We start from the raw sequence: 23,481 nt of genomic DNA, 5'->3' as shown, positions 1-23,481 counted from the left end.
GACCGTGGACTCAGCCAGACGGACTGAGCCCGACCTCCACGTTAACGGAATTCGGGGGTGATTTGTATGCACATTACCGTTTGGGAAGCAGTGATCTGCAATACATTAAAGCACGATATCAGGACACTATGTGGCTATTAAAGTAAAAGAGAATAAAAGTTTGTTTCCTAAAATTGCCTTGAGCTCCACAAGCCAGTACGTGGTGCACTGTGGCTGCTGAATGAAGTCCCAAACGCCTAGTTCACTCCACTGCCACATTTTCCATCGATGTCTCCTGATTTGTCCTGCATTAATGTCTTCTTAGTGAAACCAGCCTGCTCTTTATCTGTTGGTTATGTGCTGTAAGCATTCCCTGGCCACACTTCACTACTTCTGGACCTCTCAGGGGCATCCTGCCATCCTTCCTGAGCATCTCGCTCTCTTTTCCTTCCCCAACAACACATCAGGCCTTATTTGCGCAACTGTATCTGGTCTGTTCTGCCTTCTAGTAGCTACACTGCAAGCTCCTGGGGCAGATGCTCTGTGGAGTGCCTGTGATGGGCGGGTGAGGTGTGTCACACACAGCTGGGATTATAGCTCATTGCCTGAGCCAGAGGACAGGAGGGCAGAAGCAGTGGCCACCCACCACTTTCCTAGAGACTGGGAGCTGAGCTGCACCCGGGGGCCGTCCACACTGACTCATGTTCCCTAAAGAGGGACCTGTCTCCTCCTGGTCCTGCTTCCTGGGTGGGAATGTGTGGCAGCCCCCATCCTGGAATCAGTCTGATTAAATTCCTGGGGGCAGGCAGGGTGTTAACAACCAGCTGGTAGTTTGAAAGTCCACTAATAAGCAATTCTATTCCTAGTTTTCAGTGGGTCCCCAGAAATTCTCAGCTGCTTGCCCAGGGGTCAGGTTCTGACAACGGATGAGGGATTGCAGGCTTCCAAGCGCCTCTCTGGGGCAGGGGTGGTGGCCCCGGTACGGTCATTGGCAGGCAGTGGGGTGTGGCTCTTCCCTTCACCGTGCGGCTGCACAGCAGTGAGCTCAGCACCCACCGTGGTGAGGAGCTCAGAAATCATGTGAGCAACGAAATAGGTCACACACGGCCCCGTCCTGCCTCCTGTCTCACGTATTTTGTCCAGGGCACCTTCAAATTCACCAGCCACATTTTTTCATTGCTCTGTACTGGTTGCTTCACCTAGTCACTTGAAGGAATTACAAATGACAATGTTTTTAAGCATACAGAGCTAAGCTGGGAATGCTGAACACTGTGTCGAAGATCCGCGGACAGGTGAAAACCACCGGGTACCCGCAGACGGAGGGCCTGCTGGGCGACTGCATGCTCAAGTACGGCAAGGAGCTCGGGGCCGGCTCCACCTTCGGTGAGTAGTCCCGGCCACCCGCCGGGGCCGGGAGCCCTTTGCCGACCTTGGGTTACGCACCAAGCTCTTCTTTTCCCTGCCCTCGCTGTTCTCCCGTGTTACCAGAGAAATGCGCGTTCATTGCAGGAAGCTTAGAAAACACAGGCAAGGAACCTAGGGGAAAATGCCCTCACCAGCCCAAATCACATACCCGAGACAGGCCCACCTGCCTTCTCGGCTGGACTCCCTTTACACCTTCTGTATACCCTCGTGTATACTCACACACGCCGTTAAAAGTCTGAAGTAGAGTTGCAGTGTATGCACTCTTAGACCCTTTTGTGACCTGCTTAATTCCCTTTGACTGTGTCATGACCCATGTCATGAAAGAGTTCATCTTCCACAGTATCGTTTTCAAAGGCCGTATAATATTCCATGTGTTGTAGTTTGTTTCATCAATCCCATTTGCTGGACATGTGGATTTTCTCTTTATGTAAAATGATTTACCTAGCATTTATAAAAAACCATTTTCATAGGTAAATCTTTTGGAATATCCAAGATTACGTTCTTAGATGAAATTCCTAGTGAAATTGCTGGGTCAAGAGTTGGCTTATTTTTCAGGTTTTTGAAGCATATTCCCAAATGACTTTCCAGAAAGGACATACCAGTTTGACACTCCTGCTGAGTGTAAGCGGGCATATTTGCCAGCACAGTCGCTAACTCTGGGTATTACGTCTTTACTTTTAAATAACGAATAATTTGGTATGTGGCATATAAAAATGGTATCTCGGTGCTGTTTGAACTTTACTTTTGGGCTTCTGTGTAAGGTACATTTTTCTCATGCCCGTCATCATTTTGGGGACAGTGTGTTTGTGTCCTTTGCCTGCTTTTCCATTAAGGAGTCCATTTTATTCCTTCTGGTGTACGGGCTCTCTCAATGGCCAGGGTGTTTGCCCTTGCTCTGCCTTATGTGTGGGTGCAGGGCTACCCCAGGTCGCCACTTACCTTCTGCCCTGTAGATGGGCATCGCTGGATGGGGGGAGGTTTTGCTTTTCATGTTGTGGAGCTCATCCATCTTCCTGTCCGGCTTATGGCTTCCGTGTGTTTAGAAAAACTTTCCTAGTTGCCCCTACAAATTGTATAAATGTTTATTTATCCTTTCTTTTGATACATGTTTCCTTTTTCTGCCATTCAATTTCTGAGCTCCTCAGTGTGATGGATGGATCTATGCAGCAGGGTTCTGGTTTTGTTTTCTCACAGATAAATATCTTGTTGTCCTAACATCTCATTGAAAAGTTTAACCTTTCCCACCTGATTTGAGCTAAGCTTTCTGTTACAGACTAAATTTTTCTATTTAAAGTTTGTTTAAACTCTTTTTCTTCTGTTTTCTTAATCAGTACCATTTGATCCAGTGTTATGTTGTTTTAAGTATTGTAATTTCAAAATGTTTTAACATATTTAACTACAATTTCTCCTAGTTATCTTATTTCAGGGATTACTCACCTATTTCAGTTTGTTTTTTTCCCAGATGAAACTTAGCATCACTCTAAGTTTCCTCTACTAAAAAACAAAAAAGTCATCAAATTTTGACTAGAGTGGTTTAAATCCATCAAATGGGGGATAAACTGAAGTTCTTCCAGGAGAATCTGTCACTTCGGCTGATCATGTCGTGGTCACAAGGCAGGACATGGAAATTGAGAATTAAGATATTTGGCCAATAGTAATTCATTTGGCAACTGGGGGGAAATCTTAAAAAAAAATTTCAAATGCTAAAACATCAGTTAGTCACAGAGAATAATAATGTCCTTCAGAGCAGCATAATGTACATTTTACTTTATTTCCTGAGCAAATGGGACAAGGTCGCCTGTTCCTTGTCTTGACCTCACACAAGATCATGGGAAAGGGAGACGGCCAGGCGGGTCCTGGTGTTCAGGGACAGCCCTACAGCGCACCTGCCATGGTGACTGGGCCGGGGTGTCGATGGGCAGACAGGTGGTAGCTTCCCAGGTGCCCAGCAACTAAGGGGACTTGTGTGAGGGAAGAGAGCTGCTGCTGAGGGCACTGGGAGCGGATGGGCCTGTCTGGGGAGGTGGCTGTGTGCTTGGATGCTTTCTTCTTGGGGCCACGTGGTGGGCCTCCTAAAGGAACAAACCTCAGTGGGTGGAGCTGCGCCCCACACGCTCACGGGATTTAAAGCGCTAGTCCTGGTAAGGAGAGGGAATGTTGAATCCGCAGAGGAATGGCCAGTATGCAGAATGTCATCTTTGGAGTCTCCAAGGAAATATATTTGGAAATGTTTCCACAGAAGCTACATGAGCTGACCTTCTGGGGTGTCAGAAGGGGTGGCAGAGGGGTCGGAAGCAGTACCCTCCATTTCTGACCAGTTGGGCAGGCAGAGTCCCCAGGCTTCAGGATGTCTCATTTCTGATGTCCCATCAGAACAGTCCACACCCAGAATTTGACCTCCCAGGAAGAGTAAAGCTGTAGTTTAGAGTAACATTAGTTTCCATTTATAGTCTGCAAAGTCCTGTAACATACACTATGCAGTTTATTTCTTTGAAAGGAAAAGTGAGGCAAGACTAAATGGCTACCCCAGTTTTACAGGTGAATAAACTGTGCCTGCCCTCGAGGAGTGGGTGAAACAGCCTGAAGGTCGGAATTTGCTAGAAATGCAAATTTGTAGGTGGTCTTTATGATTATCTTCAAGCCTGGGAGCTGGGAGAGCCCAAGCTTTACCTTTATATGAGATCAATTCGGAGAACCCCAAATGCAGGAAAAATAGTTCATTCTAACGTAGCACGTCCCAGAAATGTCTTCTAGAGAAGCTGCAGCCGTCACTGTGCACAGTTACCCAGACACGTGCTAGAAACGACTGCGGATCAGCTGGCGCTGGATGCTGGGGTGCAAGCTGCCCAAAGCTGCCTGCAGGGGGCGCTGGGACTCCGTGCAGAACTGGCCCTGCCTCCCCCTGAGGGGCTGTCCTGGGTGACACTGCTGGGCCTGCTTTGACATCCAAGGGGCCAGGGAGCCTTAGAGCAATCGGAAGGATCGGGGGAGTGGCCTCCCGAAGGTCTGGCAGCTCAGAGCTGAGATGAGCTTTTGGTTGTGAATTTCTGTTGTAATCTGCACCGGGTGATACTTAGCCCCGATGGAGAAATCCTTTCATTGTTCACAAAGAGGGATTTTTTCTTGAGATTTAAGGAATCCTTTATGCCAGTTCACAAAAGTCCAGGTCTCCCCTGCTATCCCAAACTGGAGCATTGCTGTAGAAGCTTTTGTCCAACGTGGCATGACGTGAAGAAGCGATTGCCATCAATTTATGTGGAAAAAATTCTGAGCATTCCCAGACCCCCAAAAATAACCTCTTAGGTTTTTCCGATACCTTAGGACACTGCTTGCTAACGGATGCACAAAATAAACCGAGGTAAGGCACAGATGATCACAGACACAGCTCAGGGCCCTGGGGGTTAGGTCGAGGGAAGCAGTGCCAACTGTCGGAAAGGGGGGGACACGCCTGTTCCAGCTCAGAAAGGAGCTCTATCCCCATCTGGTGTTCAGAGTAGTGAGTGCCAGGGTCTGCTGTGGCCTCTGAGTTCCGTTCTGTGTAGTAGAGAAAGTGCAGAACAGGAGAGGAAAATGTAGAAAACAGGAAGCCCTGGCTTTTCCTTTTCTCCTCTGAGTGAGGGTCCGATGGTCCCAGAGCAAGGACCTTGTTACACCATCATCCACAATCTTTTGGGCAAGAATTAAATGTCATTGTTACCTGCTGAGGAACCTTTTTTATTTGTGTTTTCCACTCAAGGCAACGCACTGATAGAAGTTGGTGAATCCATGAAGCTAATGGCTGAGGTGAAAGACTCTCTTGATATTAATGTAAAGCAAACTTTTATTGATCCACTTCAGTTACTACAAGACAAAGATTTAAGAGAGATTGGGGTAAGTCTTCTTGGGTATAAATCTACCTGTTACTCCTTTAAAATGATATCTATATGGAAAGTCATTAGACCATTTCTGTAGGGACCCATTGAAAGTATTATCTTGTCATGGGTGGTGAAAAAATTACTCAGGTAAATGTACCTGGCTCACCAGGAAAGAGTCCCAGGGTCAGTTAGCCAGTTATTCTGCATCTTAGTGAAGCCGGCTGAAAGCCAAGCTAAAAATACACATTTCCACAGTCATTTCTCACAAAACAAAATGATCCCATAACTTTGTGGTGGAATTTTGATAACCAAAAATCATACCATATTACTTGCAACTTTCAAGACTTTGCACTAGTGGTAATTGTTTTTCATTACTTCTCAAGGGAATCAGCATCTAGGAATAGAAATTTTTTTTTTTTGGGAGAACTGTTAAAAATGACCTCCTAGAGAATGCATGGGAAGCTTTAGGGACCCACAGGTAGTCACATGCTGCTCCTTGGTGGCAGTTTTGTAAATGTGCAGAACAGCCTCAAGACTTGGACCCCTCCAGGGCCCCTGCTCTGGAGGCCAGCTCTGCTGAGACCTCCTTCCAGAGCTGCCCAGAACACCTTCCCGCACGTGCCTTCAAGGGTGATCTGAATGCATCCAGGGCCAGCTGGGAAGCCATCTGAGCCTACGGGTGTCCCCTTTCCTGTCGTGGGCCCAGTGATTCCCCCAGTGTGGCCCCTGGACCAGCTGTGGCAGTGTCACATGTAGAAACACAAACTTTCAGGCCCTGTCCCAGATCTAACAAAATCCTGGGTGCCTGGATAGGCATTTAGAATTTACACTGACACCCAGAGGGTTGGAGGGGAATCAGGAAGGTAGACTGAGAAATGAAAGCAGACCTTCAGGAGCTCCCGGAACATTCCACCACCGCCCGTGGACCTCGGCCCCTCACTCACGTTGTTCTCTTTCCCTCCCACTAAGGGAAGGCAGGGTGCCTCCTGCCCCTCCGGCCAGAGCCTCTCGGGGCCCCGGAGCCCATCACTCACCTGCTCAGGGCCTTCCCCGCATCTCCCCTCCCCTCCCCTGGGTCTCTCTTCCCTTTCCTGTTTGTCAGATTCTTCCAGTTAGCGTTCAAACACGTGGGCACAGCAGCCCTTGACTCCTGGCTTCAGACCTCCCCCTCTAGCCTGCCCTCCACACCACAACCAGCAGGGCCTGTGGCTCACCCCTTCCCCCCGGAACTCCGCCCAGCCTCTGGGGGGGACTTGCTGTCCCTGGGACATTCGCTTTGTGCTGTCCCTCTGGTTCCTGTCTTCCCCCTTTCCTGCTCTCCCAGCGAAGTCATCTGCCCTCTCGGAGCTCAGCTCGGCTGTGCTTCCCTCTGGGAAGCTCTGTCCTCGACTTCATCCGGTGTCCCCTCGGTGCCCGCCACGCCACGAGCATCATTGCATCTCTACGGGATGCGGAATGCACAGCCGAGAAGTGTAGGACGGGTGCCTGTCCCTGGGAATTGCGGCCGTCGGAAGGCAGCGACCCTTCCTGGGGAACTGGGGGTGTCCTGGGCCACGTGCCGTGTGCAGCGTCTCTCAAGGCCTCCCCCCTCTCCCACAGCACCACCTGAAAAAGCTGGAGGGCCGCCGCCTGGATTACGATTATAAAAAGAAGCGAGTAGGTAAGATACCAGACGGAGAAGTCAGACAAGCGGTAGAAAAATTTGAAGAGTCAAAGGACTTGGCTGAAAGGAGCATGTTTAATTTTTTAGAAAATGATGTAAGTATTTAACCCAAACAGGAGACCTTAGTGTGAATGGAAGCGTTGACTGTGTGGCCAGGACTGGCACGTGGGGCTGCTCCGGAGCCCTGGCTGCCGCAGAAGCTTGCGGGGTCCATGGGGCCATCCTCCTGCCCCGGAAGGGGCTGCAGGCATTTGGGGAACCCGGCTCAAACGTCAAGTCCTGGGGGGCCCTGCTCAACCGGGGCTGCCCCACATGGGCGCGAGTCGGCCTGGGGAGGCAGGCTTGTGGGGGGGCCGTGATGCTGGCAAGGTACTAATCCTGGAGAAACAGAGAAAATCCCTGTGAAACCAGGTCCACTAACCTGCGTGCTGAAAAGTACACTCCGTTGTTTCTCCTTTTAAATATTTTATCAGGTTTTTTACGTTTTATGGGAAATGGGAAGAGGTGTAACAATTCTGTTTTTCCCTCAAAAAATATAAATTTCCTCTAGAAATTGTCCCAAGCAACAGGCAATTTTGGTTTTGTTTTGTTCAGATTGCTGTATTCATATTTGATTCTCTACTGAGAAAGTGTTTTTGACGTGTGGTGCATCAGATGCACGTGTTCTTTATCGGGCCGAGCAAACCCCACCCTCCAGGCCCTGCGCCCATTCCTGGGGGACTGGGCTCCGAGGTGGGACCTGTGTGTCCCCGAGCTGCCTCGCCCAGCTGCTTCCGTGGTGCCTGGTGCTGGGATGTTAGGTTTTTATCACGGTGCCCGGTTTTCCCTGCAGGGTCAGGCAGAAGTCAGGGGTGGTCCCTCCCTTAGGAAAGCACAGTCATTTGTTCGTTGACAGTGACAGCATCTGCTTGTCACAAATGCATCAAACCCCCCAACACACACCCTGGCAGACACACCAGGGCGTTGACCCTGCAGAGGCATGAAGTGCAGTGTCTCCTCCAAAGTTCCTGGGGTGCAGGGCACCCTGTGCATCTCTGGGGAGCCCGGGCTGCTCCCTCAGTCCAGGGCCTGGGCTCACAACCCACCATCAGTTCACTCTCGGGGGGTGGCCCAGTCCTCGACAGCAGCCCTGGGAACCCACCCAAGGGGGGGAGGTGAAAATGATGAAGTGGCGGTGGGCTTCCCAGGCCGTGGAAGGAGGCCCCTCCCTTTCTCCTCCTTTCCTCTGCTGCCGCCTTGACTGCAGGGCGGTGGTGGCAGGAGCCGCCGTCCGCTTAGTGCCATGATGGGGCTCGGGTGCTGGCACGGCCCCTCGAGCACACCCGTGCCTTTACCTTCCCTGCCCGTGCGTAGCCGAGGTTCACAAGTCCAGAGGGCCACCTTCATCCTCTTCTTGGGGCAATAGCAGGTAGGCCTCGCAGGGGACCATCTTGTCCTTTTCTGTGTCAGTGGGCCTGGGCTGTATCCAGGGGTCTGCAGGGGCTACTGGCGTGCAGGTGTAGAGCATCTTCTCCAGCCCACCCCTTGGACCTGGCATGCGGGTGCCGAAATCGCTGGGGCCTGGGGATACAGGGGGTGCGACTCGCTGGGGAGACATCAGAGGCCCAGCTAACCCTGTGCTCCTCCTGCCCTCAGCCGCCCCCAGCCGCCTGCGCAGATGTAGGCCTCAGAGAACCCACTCTGGTCATGGAACATTCCGCAGCCATCCTGAGCAGGAGTGGAGAGGGCTGGGGCAAGGGCCTGGCAGAGCTCGCTCCCAAGTGCATGACGAAGCAGAGCGGCGGGACCCCTGCCCAGAGGGCGGGACTCCCTGGAAGACCCGTGCGCAGGGGCAGCTTGCCTGAGCTCATGGGACCTCAGCACCCTGCCCCAGGCCCGAGGTCTAGACCTGGAGCACCCCACAGGGAGAGGGAGGTGGCCGAGCCAACAGCCTGAGGCCCGCGTCACCTCGTGGCCGCCTGATGAGGCATCTCCTGCGGCACACGGACCCCGGAGCCAGGCCCCTGGCGTCCCTTCTGTGCAGGGCCAGACGCCCGGTTGTCAGGCTCCCGGCTGACACGCCGCTCCACCTGTGGTGTGGGAAGAAGGAAGGGGCGGGTGTGTGGTCCTCAGAGTGCCCCTCTGTCCTCTTCCTGGCCTGAGAACCGTCCCCTGGTGGGTGGCTGCTCAAGGGCCTGAGGCAGAAAGCTCACCGCCCTGCTGCTTCCCGACCACCCATTCCCACATCCCTCTTGCGCAGAGCTGATCTTAGGGGACCCTCACTGCATAGAATATGTGGTCTTCAAGCCATTCTTCCTCTGGGCGCTGGATCCCACAGGTGGCCTGGCCCATGGAGGGCCCTGTCCTGTTGAAGACATGCTTTACTTCTGGGCAGGTTCTGGCCTTGCAGAGCCTGTGTTTATTGTGACCTGGGTTCTACCCGCCCAGGGGTTTAATTCTAATGGTGGTTTGGAAGCAGAGGCCACCAGCACACGTCTCACGGCTCCTGATGCGAGGCAGCTGGTGGGGGGCAGAGGGTCCCCTCGTGGCACCACGTGGCGTCACTGTCAGCAGACTTGCACTTCGTAACCTCCCCTTCAGTAGATGTACCTACTGTGCTCAGGTACTGTGTCACATGGCTGTTGCCCCCCAAATTTTAAGGGGCCCTGGGATCCATTTCCTTTCCAAGCTCAGCGATCAATGAGCAGTTACAAGTGCATCCCTAGATGACGTAATCTTGTAGTTTTGCACATTACCAAGGCTGGCTGGCGACCATCCCCGTTCCCCTCTCCCAAATCCCCCATATGCTTCAAGGAATATTCATTTAGCTATCTTTCAAAGTTCCTTTAAAAAAGTGAAAATGTTGAGCATTTTTGAAAGTGGCTATTAAAATAGAAATTAACTTTGCTAAACACAGGGAATTACCCAGCACGGCTCTTGCACCTAAGGAATTCTATTCTGTTGCAGATTCTATCATGATCATGTTAGGCCATGGCGCTGGGCTTGCATAAAAGTTAGGTGTGAAAGCCGAAGAGGGAAACTAAGGAAATCCTGAGGATTTTGTGGGGGCCAGGTGGTTTCTGTTTTGTTTATTGGTCTTTTGGAAATTTAAGGCAAGGCTTGTTGCTCTTTTAGCCACAGAGTGTGGAAGGTAAATGTAATATGACGGCATTTCATTGTTCAGATGCGGACCACGGTATGGCGCAAGTGGAATCCCGGGTGTGTCTTAAATGAGCATTGGACCCATGTGTAAAGTGGTGTAAGTGGGCAAGGATGACGAAAGCACAGGCAGCTGAAGCATGGTTTGTGACATCACATGAATACAGCTGGGTCTTTGAGGGCACGCCCGCCACGGCTGGTTTTGCAGGGGGTGAGTGAGAGGGAGTGGTCAGGGCAGGCTGCGCCCAAAGGCTCGTCAGCAGATGAAGCGAGGACATCATGCAGAGGCTTTGGGGAGCCTGGGAAGAGGGGGTGGCTTGGGCCTGTCTCTGGATCTGGGGTTCATGGCATTCGTACTGGGGACTGCGGTTCCCTCGGCTGGCGGTCCTGCCTCTGAGGCTTGGCAAAACAGCTTCATTAGCCCCTTTCCTGCAGCAGCCGACGTGGGGAAGCAGGGAAGCTCCCGGCCCTATTGGGGATTTCTCTTCTGCAAATTATGCACCCCGGGTCTTCTGGGCTTTCTTAGGTGATCAAGCTTTTTAAATTTACCTCTTGCATCCATTGATTTGGTTGCCAGTTTCATGAATGTCTTGGTTCATGGGAAAGGGAGACAGATGTCAGAGTCTTTGCAGATCATCCCTTTTAGCTGTTAGGTTTCAGGGAAATGACTTTGTGCTGAAGCAGCAGAAACACATGGGGCTGCCAGGCCCTTGCCCTGGGGCGCACCTTGCTCCCTGGTTCCCTTCTCATCTGAGAACAACTTAATTTCCTTGGTTTCTCCATGTGACTTAGCTGGAAAGTGCCTGCAGAGATGCTTCACTAAGGAGCAGCTCACTTACTAAATGTTGGCTTCACTTGTAATTGGAAAAGCTTTATCTCTCCATCTTCAGATCCATGAGCTTTATGGCAAAAAATCTCTCGAGACTATCATCTAATTGGAAAAACAGCCGTTTTATTGAGTTTAATCAAATTCGTAATCACAAATAAATTTGAACATGCTTTTCCAGAATGTCTGGCTCTCCACCATGGCCTGTTTACTACACAGGGCTCCGAGGTGGAATTAAGTGGAATGGACCCGAGCCGAGGCAGACACCGGGCTTCCCTGCGAAGTGTGTTCTCTTCTCTCTCTGCGCATTCCACAGGCTTGGCCTCCATGGGGTAATTTTCCACTTGTGCTGCAGGTAGAACAAGTCAGCCAGCTGGCCGTGTTTGTAGAGGCGGCTTTAGACTATCACAGACAGTCCTCAGAGATCCTGCAGGAGCTGCACACAAAGCTGCAGATGCGGTGAGCGCCTGCGCCTTCATTACAAGCCGGGGCTGCCGAGGGGAAATCAGTCCAAGTCCACCGTCTGTCTGTCCCTCCGTCATCCCCTCCCCTTCACCTATCCTAGTCTGAGTTTTCTTTAGCGGCTCTCATGGCTGGGTGTGGGGACACCTCCGAGATCATACATACATGGCTTCGGCCGATAGGACAGAACTGGGAGAAGGACCTGGCAGCTTTCTCCTCCGTCTTTTCACTAAAGCCCTTTTTCATGACCTGTGTATCGGGCAACCAGACAAAGTTGTCCAGCCCTACAGAGCTGTCTTGGCTTCATTGCTGACTTGATGAACATTTAGCTCTCCATTTACAAGCTGGAGGTAGCAATGGCATATACCCTCTGGCCAACATGCAGGGATGTAGGGGAGAGTGAAATGATATTCAGAAAAGATGTAAATATTGGGAAGATGTATTTTTATGTCACCAGTACACATATAAGGCTGTGTTCATAATACTGACCCTGAGATGGAGGTGTTGAGAGTCAGAAAAACATTCTGAATGACCAAAGGAAGGTGCTGTGTTCCCCGTGGCTTTAATGATGGTGTACCTATACTTTTCTGAAAATTAATGATATCATATGTAGTAACCCTATTAATTCAAATAGTGGGTTAAAAATCTGGATGGAAAAACTATGGATTAGGTTTGATAACAGAAAATTGTTTTACGTGAGATTATGACAATGAATAAGTTGGGAGGGATTTTTACTTAGATTGATGCCATAATTGTAGGGGGCAGACAAAGGGTATGTCCAGTCTCTGGAGCATCCATTTCTGTGGGCAGGAGGTTCAACTGGTGCTCGCATGAGTGTAATTTTGTGATCCTTTCTCTGTATGAGGAGAAAGGGTACAGCCAGCTTTGTTGAGGGCCCAACACATCCCTGGCACTGGCTAGATACCCCAGAGACACAACCCTTTTCAAAAATAGAGCTGAAAATCCTCATTTGGGATGTCACACCTGCCACCTTGGGCTGCTCAAGACTGATGTGTGAAAGCCACCCCCTTTAGGACCCCACCTGTCCCCTAAGTTTGTGGACGCAGAGCGGACACATGTCTGGAGGCTTGCCTTCTTCATCAGGTAACTGACTGATCTTAAAACATGTATTGCAGAATATTGACTGCATCCAGTGTCCCCAGACGAGAGTACAAACCACGGCCCATCAAAAGGAGTCCTAGTGAGCTCAATGGAGTGTCCACCTCCCCTTCAGCAAAGGCATCAGGTGAGATGGCCATTTGGTGTGTCAGGGAGCCTTGCAGTAAGACACTGCCAGGCGCATTTGCTGGCAGCTTGTCTGTGTCCTGGTGCGCACGCACCGGGACCCTGGAGCTCCTTCCTCGGTTGTTTGGTGAATCCTCCCCCTGCCCCCAGTGGTGCCCCTTTCTCTGCCCTGCTTTAGGACACGTACTACATCAAGTTTTGAAAACCAAACACCAGGGAGAACTCTACCTGTTATTGCTATCTAATGTGTTAGACCTTAATCCATCATGAGACATTATTCTTCACATTTACACTTTTAACTGTTTCAAAAATATTTCACTAATTTTTAAAAAGTTTGAATTAACATTTGTTGAGCACCTGTGCTACACCCTGTCTTAAGTACTACATCACTATTGTTTAATTAGACAAATGACACAGGTATGTTCTTGAATAAAATAATCAAACTGAGAAAAACAACATTCGAGTGGTGTAGCTCACGCTGCAAATCTCCTGTGATGACCCCTCCACCTCAGCCCCTCCCGAGGTGCAGCCGCTGCTAGCGATTCAGTGTGGACACTGGCATATCTGTTTCTGTACGTGTATATATGCACACACACTATACACACAGCTTTAGATTATTTTGTTTTTCAAATACAAGATCATACTAGGTATATTGTTCCACTGCTTGCTGTTGTGAACGTATCAGTATTTCCTGTAGCTATGTTGGTCATGCATGTAGATCTATCCCACTGTTTTTTAATGGCATCATAGTTTTCCATATATATGTATATAATTTCCCTATTAATGGAAATTAAAGTTGTTTACAACCTTAATATCCTTTATCTCAAGGGAATCTCCTTTGTCTCCATATGCTGATGGGCAAGCCTTGGAAACGAATGGCTGAGTTTGAGTAAATGCAAATTTTAAATGGTAGTAGATACTGCAAATTACCTTCTAAAATGGGTCCGCTACTATTAATATAATATTACCTGCTTTCCTATACCCATGTATTAGGCTTTGAATTTTGCAAAACATTCATGGGTAAAAAATGGTATTCAATCTTAATATGCCTTTCTGTGATAAGTAGTGAGGTTAAACATTTTTTTTCTGTATTTTAACTTGTCATTTGTATTTTCTCATGTCTGAACTGTCTGTTCACATAGTTTGCTTTGTCTTATTGATTCATAAGAATTCTTTACATATGGGGATTTTAATAGGTTTTGTTCCCAGTTTAGGGTAGAGGTTTTAGAGTTCTCTATATATTTTAACTGTAAGTCCTATGACATATATGCTGATATTTGTTTACTCCATAGCTTCTTTTTATTCTCTTAAGGGTTTTTGGCAGACCAAAAGGTTTTAATTTTGATGAAGTCCAGTTTATCAGGTTTTCTCTTTAAGGTCATGCTTTTGGTGTGAAGTCTAAGAATTCTTTGCCTTGTCCTATATCCTGACGATTTTCTTCCATGTTTTTTGCAAAAGTTTTACACTTTCACATTTTATGTTTCACTCTCTGACCCACCACTGGACTATTCTAGTAGCTTTGCAGGCCCACGTGAATTTTAGGATCAGCTTTTCAGTGACTACCAAAAAAACATACTCAAATTTTGATGTGGTTTGGGTTGAATCTATAAATCAGTTTTATATATATAAAATAGTGACAACTTAACACTATTGAGTCTTTCAGTCTTTGGATTTTTATTTTCTGTTTATTCAGGTCTTTTTTGATTTCTCTCAGCAGTGTGTTGCCATTTTCAGTGTATAGGTCTTGTACATTTTTTTAATCAATGTCCCAATATTTCATATTTTTCACATGATTTTAAACAACATTTTTATAAAATTTCAGTTTCCAATTTTTTTTTTCATTGCTGGTATATATAAACAAAATTGACTTTGGTATATCAATCTTATATCCTTCCATGAGACTAAGTTCACTTATTAGTTCTAATAGGTTTTTTATAGATTCTATAGTTTATCTGTATAGATGATCATGTCATCTACAAATAAAGACGGTTTTGCTGGCTGTGCGGATGCCTTTTACCTGCTTCCCTAGGCTTTTTGCACTTGCTAGAACCTGTCTCCAGTACCGGCTGTTGGATGGAACGGTCAGAGTGGACACCCGTGTTCCTGATGTTAGGGGAACAGTGTTCAGCCTTACAGAGCTGAGTATGACACTAGCTGTAGGTTTGCCATAGAGCTCTCTTATCAGATGGAGGGAGTTGCCTTCTGGTCAATAGTTTGCTGAGAGTTTTTATCAGGAACAGATTTTAGATTCTGTCAGATGCCTATTTTGGCATCTGTTACGGCCATCATATATTTTTTAGTTTTAGTTTGTTAACATGGTGAATTATGTTAATTAATTATGCATTCCTGGGGTAAACCCTTTGTGGGAAAGGTTTTTTTTTTTTTTAAATAAACTTAAGTTTAGAGTAGTTTCAGATTTATAGAAAAGTTGCCAGGACAGTATTGAGCATTCCCATATACCCCAAACCATTTTCCATTTTATTTAATGTCTTATGAGTTTGGTACAAGTATTATAATTAATGAACCTATATTGATACTTTATTATTAACCAAAGTCCGTACTTCATTCAGGTGTCCTCAGTTTCTACCTAACATCCCCTTTTCTGTTCCAGGATCCCACCCAGGATGGCACATGACATTCTGTGCTGTTAGCTGGGACAGTTTCTGAGACTTTCTTTGTTTTTTAAGAGTCTGGCAGTTTGGGGAGTGTTCAGGTATTTTGTAGAATGTTCTTCAGTGGATATTTGCCTGGTTTTTTTTCCACGATGATACTGGGGAGTGGGTCTGGGGCAGAAAACCCCCGAGCTGAAGTGCCATTCTCAGGAACATCCCACCAGCACGATTAGTAACTGCTGATGGTCTTGGTCACCTCGCTGAGGCTGTGTTTGTCAGCTTTCCCCTCTGTAAAGTTAATCTCCTAGAAAATTTTTCCCTGTGCACCGGTTTTTAACACCAAATTCCATTTCTTTATAGATGTAAGGCTCTTGAGGTTTTCCACTTCTTGAATGAGCTTTGGTAGTTAGAGTCTTTCAAAGTATTTGTCAAATTTATTGGCACAAAGTTGTCCATATATGCCCTTTTATTCCCTTTTAAAGATATTTAGACTTTGTAGTGATGTTACCTCTCTCATTTCTAATACGTAATTTGTGTCTTCTTGTTTTCTTGACCAGTCTGGCTACAGGTATATCAATTAATTGATCTTCTCAAAGAACCAGTTTTCTGTTTCATTGATTTTCCTATTACTGTTTTCTAGTTCATTGAGTTCCACTTGAATCTTTGTTATTTCATTTCTTCTGCTTGCTTTGAATCTCGTTTGATCCTCTTTGTCTAGTTTCTCAAAGTAGAAGCTGAGGCTCTTTCTTCCTTTGTAAAGTATGTGTTTAGTGCTAGGAATTTCCCTCTACTACTTAGGCACCTTTTCTTAGATATTGATATGTTGTGTTTCCATTTTTATCCTCTTCCAAATACTTTCTAATTTCACTTTTGAAATCCTTTTTGACCCATGGTTTATTCTGAGTTGTGCTATTTGGTTTCTATATATTTGGGGATTTTCCAGATATCTTTCTGCTTTAGCTTTCTGATTAATTCCATTCTGGTCAGGTAACATACTTTGCATGAATTGTATCCTTTTAAGGTTTTCGAGGCTTACTTTACAGCGCAGAATATAATCTCTCTTGGTAGGTGTTCTTCACTTGGAAAGCTGTGCGTCCTGTTCTCGTTGGGTGTGGTGTTTCTGTCCATTAGGACGAGTTGTTCGATGGTGTAGTTCACGTCTTCTATGCTCTTCCTGATATGTTGTCTTTTCTATTAGTTCTTGAGTGAAGGGTATTGCCATCTCTGATTGGAACTGTGAAGTTGTCCGTCCGTCCTGGGAATTCATTCGGTCAGAAGTGTGGGAGATTGGTGGTATTCCCCTCCCCTTCCTTCATTCTCATTGACCCTTTTAATCTGATTACTCATATTGTTCTTTTAAAAAGGGAAACGTTTTTTAATTGCTTTAATTATCCTTCTCTATTCCTTCTGATTCTTTGCTTTTAAAATCCTACTGGGCGCTGAGCCTTTGGGCTGCCTGTGTCTTACCTCTTCTTGCTTTCCATATCTCTGCTTGTTTACTCTGCTCCCTGAGGAAATTTCACTTTATTACTTTTTTCTTTCTCTGTAGCCATTCATTTATTTCACTTATCTATTGAATTTCTTTTTCCAGTTGAGTTAGCTTCCTACTGAGGCTCTAACAAATTGTTGCCAACCATGCAGCTTAAAAATAACAAAACCCTGTTATCTGCCTTACAGTTCGGAGGTCAGAAGTTGTAAAATCGTGGCCAGTGTTCGTTCTGGGGGCTCTGGGGGAGAACCCGTCAGCTCGCCTTGTCCACCTCCTGGACTCTGGCTCGGGGCCTCTGCTTCTCATTCAAAGCCCCAGCGTCACGTCTCCCAGCCTCGGTCTGACCTCTGCCCTTCTTGTCCCGTCCCCTTCTCTGGCTCTGACCCCCCTGCCTCATTCTTCCGAGGACCCTAGTGATCACACTGTGACTGAATTGGGCCCCACCCCATGATTCAGAGTCATGTCTCCATCTCAAGATCCGTGCTTCGGTCACACCTGCAAACCCCCTTTTCCCACGTAAGGACGGAAACGTATTTATAGGTTCTGCGATCAGGATGTTCACATCTCGGGGGGGCTTTTAAAAAATAGCCCTAAGTGCAACCAGTGTTCAACAAAATAGCATTTTCTCACTCATGCAACGATCCCGGGAGAATACTCCAAGGGGATGGGTGGTTGTACTCCGTGGAGTCCCTCGGGGGCCGAGGCGGAGGGACCCTTGCCATCTCCATCATGTGGCTCCCAGGTCGTCCCTCCTGTTGTCGCTCCAGCCAGCAGAAAGGGGACAAGGAACAGAGGTCTAGGTGTTCCCTCTTAAGCCAGCCCGGCGGAAGCCACACAGCCAGTGCTGAGTTGAGTTCCAGTGCTCAGAACTCATTCCAGTGCTGAGAACTCCATCAGTGACCCCACGCAGCGGCGAAGCCAGTTGGGGGATGCACGCTGTACACTGGAAAGCACACGGCAGGTGCCAGGCCGTGGTGAGGGAATGCTGCTGGAGCAGAGAAAGGAGTTCCTGGTGGACCCTGGTCTCTCTGGGGCTTGGGGGCATCTCTTGCCCTTTCCCTGTGTGCCCCTAGACTTGAGCTCTCTCAGGTCTTCTGTGTCTTCATTTGCACCGCAGGCGGACTGTGGAAAGCTGCCTCCTGTGGGACTCGCATGGGCTGCTGCCCGGGGGCCTGGAGGGCTCCTCCGGGTTCAGGAGATGCAGACCCTTTTGGGTTGGGCCTGCACTGCCTTCCCTAATCGTGCCATCGAGAACATAAAGACCTTCGGATCGTATCTGCTAGGCACCTCCGCATGCTGGCGATCACATCCGGGGCTCTTTTGTAGATCCAGCTCTTAAGGCTTCCTGATTTCTTTCCCTCCTTGTCTGACCTTCATACTTAGGGGGGCTGCCTGGAGGCCCTCTGGAACAGCAGACTTGAGTGGGACCATGGCACCTTTAATTTGATCACTGCTGTGGATGGACAGGTGGCTTCCTTTGGCTCAGAGAAGTTTCTGAGAACAGTTTGGAACTGCCTGTCTTCTGTTCTTTGGGGGTACCGAAACAGTCAGCTTTTCTAGTGTGTCCTGTTGGGACACAGTCCCTGGTTTTTCTCTCTTCTCTTCTATCTTGTCCTTCTTAGAACAACTTCTAGCTAAATCAGGGAGTAGCTGACATACATGAATATTCTGTTTTAACCCAGCCTTTTTCTTTGGAGCAACCGGTGTGCGGCATGCTTTCAAAACTATCATAGGCAAAAGTTTTCCCAAGTATTTGCCATGACCTAACAAGGGTCACTGGCTTTCACACCTGTCGTGTCCCTTCTTCATCACTAGCCATGGAGCCAGCGCCACAGATGCCAGCTCTGGTGACAGCACCACCTCCCTCCTGGTCCCCATTCCTGTACTAGAGTGATGGTGGTTTCTGCTCACAGAGACACAGAAAGCGGAAGCTCAAACAAGGTAGGAGCCGAGCATGGAAGTCCGTGCTCTTGCGGAAATGAGCCCAGAGGGACTCACGTCAACGCGCTCCCCTCCGCCAGCAGGAGCTTAGTCACGGGACCACACGTAGTCTCGGGGGCGGGCAGAGGTGAGCTGCAGAGCCATGCTTGCAGTCTGTGCCACACACTCTGCCACAGCCTTGTTGTTGGAGGACATGTCTGTCTCCCACTGACCTCTCCCTAGGGCCCCATACAATTCGTTTCCGTTAGAATGTGGTACCACGTGCCTCCTCCCACTGCTTGTGGGAATGGCATTAGGATAACCTGGGGGTCGGCAAATTCTCTGTAGAGGGCCGAACAGTAAATGCTGTGGGCTCTGGGACTGTGCTGTCTCTGGGGAAGTACCCACTCTGCTGCACATGGGGTGAGAGCGGCCACAGACAGTGTGGGAATGAGTAGGCGTGGCTGTGTGCCACTGAGACAGTAGTCGGCCTACAGGCCATCGTTTGCTGACTCTGGGCTGACTCTTGGGAAATCAACTTATCTATCAAAATTAATAAAAATGTTTGTGCACTCTCAGTGGCTTCATCCCTGGAAATGTGTCCTGAAGAAATCATTTATGCAAAAGCGTATCCCTGTACCCGTTACAGCGCCATCTAGAGAAATGGAGAATCATAGGGGAGAACGACCCGATGACCAATATTTGTTTTTACATATTTGTTAGTAGTAGGATAATGGTTAAGTAGATAATGGTACATAAAATAGGATATTATGCATCTATTCAAACTTATTAGTGTGGAAATTACGTAGAAATACAGAAGTGTGCACGGGATGATATTAAGGGGAAAAGGAACATACGAAGTTGTGAGGAGACTGTGGTTACAGCTTTGTGAATCAGTATCTGGGGGCAGACCAGGCTATGTGGTAGGATTATGGGCAATGTTTTCCTTTTTTCAAGATATTCTTTAAATTTTATTTCAATAAGAATATTTGCATAAACAAAAAAGTGTTTAATGGAAAAAGTGGTGGCTATTAAAGAATAGGGAGATTTCTTCTTTAAAGGAACCGTAAACCCCATTCCATCCCCCACCTGCCCGGGCCTCCAGGACGCTCCATGCCAGGTGCGAGCCACCGCTGAGTGACTGTGGCTGGAATGTGTGCCCCCGCCTCCATGAGGTGACAGTGCATCCCAGTTTGTTGGGGTGGTCCCAGTGCACGTCTGTGCTCTAGTAGAGGTTTTAATAGTGCTCCCTTTTTACCCTAAAATTTTCTCTTGTTTGGATGAAAATATTATTATTTTTCTATTTTTTCTGGCTTTACTTTTCTATTTCTGGTCCTGAGAAACTCTATTCTGAAAAACATATATTAATGTAAGCCATTTCAAAATTTCTGTTTAGAAAGAAGATGGATATAAACAAACTAATGAAAACCTTTGAAAACAGGTCCAACCGCAGCCGTCCCCTGGCCCCGCTGTATTATATCTGAAAGCAGCATAATCCGCAGACCCCAGGACCCCGGGCTCAATCCCTACCCCAGCTCCTCTATCCTTCCAGCCCGCATCCAAGCAGGGGGTGGTTCTTGCAGGCCGGGCCTTGGGTCAGCCCCCGAGATGCCCTGCTGCCATCTGCTACGAGGGGGGGCTCACTTTGTTTTGATGGAGGCATCTTCACCCACCTGTAGGGGCTCTAAACTGAACCTCTCAGGCGGGCAGTGTGGACCGCGCTGCACTCTGTAAACATGGAGCATGTTTTCATTGAAGATTCAAATTAAGGGTAAAGGGACACAGCATTTGAGTGCCAAAACTATGCCAGGTAGTAGTAGTATTTGGTGCTTTATATACGTAACTCATTTCAATCTCATAACAATATTGCAAGAAAGTGATAATAAAAAATAAATAATAATGTAACAATACAGCATTACACTTATTGAGTAGTTACCGTGGGTCAGGTAATGTGCTGACACATTTTACAGATGGGGCTGTGGAGGCTCAGAGAGGTGAAGAGGTTTCTTCAAGTTCTTATACCCAGAAGCAGCAGAGCTGGGCACTTGACCTTACAGATATTTCATTTTATAACATTAAGAGGGAATACTGGGGGATGCTATAAAATGTTCAGGAACCTCGAGAATGATTTATTTCCAAGATTCTTGATCACAGGGAAGCTGTGACCAGTGAGTGGCCGCAAAGGGAGTCCGTTGTGTGCATCTGACTTGGAAGAAGAAAACACTGGTGGACAGTGAGTTCTGTGGCCTCCTCACCCAGACCCTGTGTGTCGCTGCTTGGAGCCCTGCTTGGCCAGGAGCTCAGTCCCTAGGCAGTTTATGTCGTTAGAAGGATGATGGTCAGCCAGAGGGCACACATATGCCAAAGGTGGCATTTGGAAGGCTCCACATCCAAGAACTGCATGCTTGACGGTGGCAGACCCCAAGGAGTGCTGGGGGCTCACCCTGGGGCCTGTCCCAGCCGCCTTGTCTGTTTCCCTTGGCAGTAGCTTTAGTCCCCAGCCCCAGCACTGGGCTTCATTGATTTGTGGGTGAAATTTGTGAGTGTAAAGGGGCCCCATACTGTTTGTTTCTAAGGCACAGTTTCAAAAGAAAATGGCATTTGATAGCCTGCATTAGTGGGAAATTACTTTCCATTAGGATTCTAAATGATTTGCACAGAATGTTTATAAAGCGGAGGAAAATGTCAAGCATTTCACTAACAATTTAAAGGAAAGCTCACACAATTCTGCCAGAAATGGATTCCAAGAACACTTTCTTCATCATTTCTTCTTTCTAAAGAAAGAGGGAGAGAAATGGAAGGACATCAGCCAATTGGGCAGAACCGCTGTGAGGCTGAGATGGCATCTTTGGTTATATCATTTCTAGGTGCTGCAGAGAATGAATAAAGTGGGCCAAAAACGGAGAGGGAAGGGTAGCGGACATCTCGTCTTCCTGCGAGCGTGGGGTCATGGCCCGCCTTCCGCGCATTCTGCCCGTGTCCCAGGGAGAACTGGCCGCCCGGGGGGTCCTCAGATGGAAACATGTGCCTCATTGTTCTCAGAAAACCACCGGATTTGAAGAAAATAGCGTAGAAACTTGTCATGTGTCTTTCTTGCCCTGGGTAATTTCTATTGGTCTCCCAACTATCACTTCCTGAATTAATAACTTTAAAGACTAGAGGACAAAGTATAGTTTGTATTTTTTATCATCTCATTTAGTTATGCAGGTTTTTTTTCACTGAAATTCTTAAAGAGGGTACTGCTTTATATAATCACCACTAAGGGTTAATCAGCTCCAAACTGAGATGGACTTTACAAATGCGGAGGGTGGAGACTGGTGAACCAGCGTGGGTTCCAAATGCCTGCGGCGGGCACCTCAGAGCGAGGCAGAGTACGTCTCCGCAGCGGGCTTACATTCAGACATCCGAACTGCCTTTAGGTGTAAAAGAGACTTTCATACATTTCTTGACACTCCCAAGGGGCTCAGAAATAATGTCCAGAGCCCAAGTCACTCCCTCACTGGGGCAAAATCTCTAGGATCACATTAGAAAATAAACATTTATTCAAAAGTGCAGTGTGAAGTTTGAAATGTAAAGAAGACCAGTACTTTGCAAATGGAAATACATGCATTTTTTAAATACATGCATTTAAAAATTTCACACAATAGTGACAATGATAATTGCTCAGCCAGCAGGTTATTCTGTACTTTTCTTTCTTTCCCACTCTTTTCTTGTTCTTTTTTTTTTTTTTGTTTCTGACACTGGCCATTCCCCCCACGTCCATTTTGCTATATTATCAGTAGTGGCTCAGAATGAGAGTTACTGACAAGAGAGAAATAAACAAGGAAATGAGTCCCACAGTGTAGGTCAGACTCTACCAGCTATTAGCTGTGTGTTTTGGGTGAATTTCTTGACCTCTCTGGACTGACTTGAACTTGTCCCTCAATGAAGTGATTGGACTAAATACATTCCAAGTTTCTTTTCCAGCTCTAAATTCTGTGGCTGCAATATTTATCTTTTGTAAGCACTTTGCATTCTAAGTAGTTTCATAAGTACTTAGCATTTGAAAGCACATAGGTTGAATATTTTATGATCTGTATTTTTAAAATGTTATTAGAAAAATTTAAACGTAACTATGATGATTATTCTTGATTAATAGCCACTGAGGCAGGAAAGGGGCCGAGCTCTCTTTTTTCAACCTGAAAGAAGTTTTAGAGGGGAAGGTTTTCTTACTGCAGGGAATGGTTTCCTGTATTTCTTCTAAATATTTTGTAAGAAGCGTTTTTGAAAAGGCTGTAAGATGTAACTTCTAACTTAATTGTGGACACTTTAATACTCTTTGGCTGAAATAGTTATATAATCACACTGTCTCAAATGCTGCATATTTCTAAATCTTAATAGATATTCTACAATGATACATTTGGTCTTTAAGGTAAAATTTCAAATACCGTCATCTAAATATTAATGTGTACTTATATTTTAAAAAATCAGTGTGGAAGCCCATTGCTTCCAGGGCCGCTGTGTAGCACAATTCCAGAGGGCCTCACGTTTGAATCTACACGAATGACACCCCGTGGAGCTGACCGTGGGGGTAGCCTTGAGGGGGAACCCCAGTGCCAGATGACGGGAATGAGAGACACAGGGAGAGTGCAGGAGCACAGTGCCAGGCTGGGACGAGGGGCTGACCCCAAACCCAGTCAGGACCACGGCAGGGAGAAGGGAGTTGGTGCCAGCTGGACACCTGCCCTCGTCCAGAGGGGCAGCCGGTCATCTCAGCAGCAGCCTGTTGCCTGCAAATGTGGGCCTCAGATGGCCTGCCTTTCTGATTCTTCAAGAGAAGCCAGACATCACGTGCGTCCGTACACTCTCCTGGTTTTTAAATATTGGCA

General features: G+C 47.5%; 1 protein-coding gene across 6 annotated transcripts in view; it reads left to right on the top strand.

The window, feature by feature from the left end:
* The window catches only part of SH3GL3 (SH3 domain containing GRB2 like 3, endophilin A3), a 61,851-nt gene that overhangs the window by 31,132 nt on the left and 7,238 nt on the right, over positions 1 to 23,481 (top strand). For 3 of the 6 annotated variants that reach the window (XM_037000672.2, XM_073227144.1, XM_073227142.1), the window contains 5 exons: positions 1,219 to 1,362; positions 5,141 to 5,274; positions 6,858 to 7,016; positions 11,241 to 11,344; positions 12,484 to 12,593. In XM_037000672.2, coding sequence (XP_036856567.1) covers positions 1,219 to 1,362; positions 5,141 to 5,274; positions 6,858 to 7,016; positions 11,241 to 11,344; positions 12,484 to 12,593 — 651 coding nt within the window. Of the gene's footprint in view, positions 1 to 1,218; positions 1,363 to 5,140; positions 5,275 to 6,857; positions 7,017 to 11,240; positions 11,345 to 12,483; positions 12,594 to 21,480; positions 22,942 to 23,481 lie in introns of those variants that run through there. The other 3 variants (XM_073227145.1, XM_073227146.1, XM_073227143.1) reach the window with 2 other exon arrangements.

Source organism: Manis javanica, chromosome 18 (assembly GCF_040802235.1).
Source record: "Manis javanica isolate MJ-LG chromosome 18, MJ_LKY, whole genome shotgun sequence".
Classification (NCBI taxonomy): domain Eukaryota; kingdom Metazoa; phylum Chordata; class Mammalia; order Pholidota; family Manidae; genus Manis; species Manis javanica.
The sequence above is the reverse complement of the archived record's forward strand: the minus strand, read 5'-3'. Positions and strand labels throughout refer to the sequence as shown.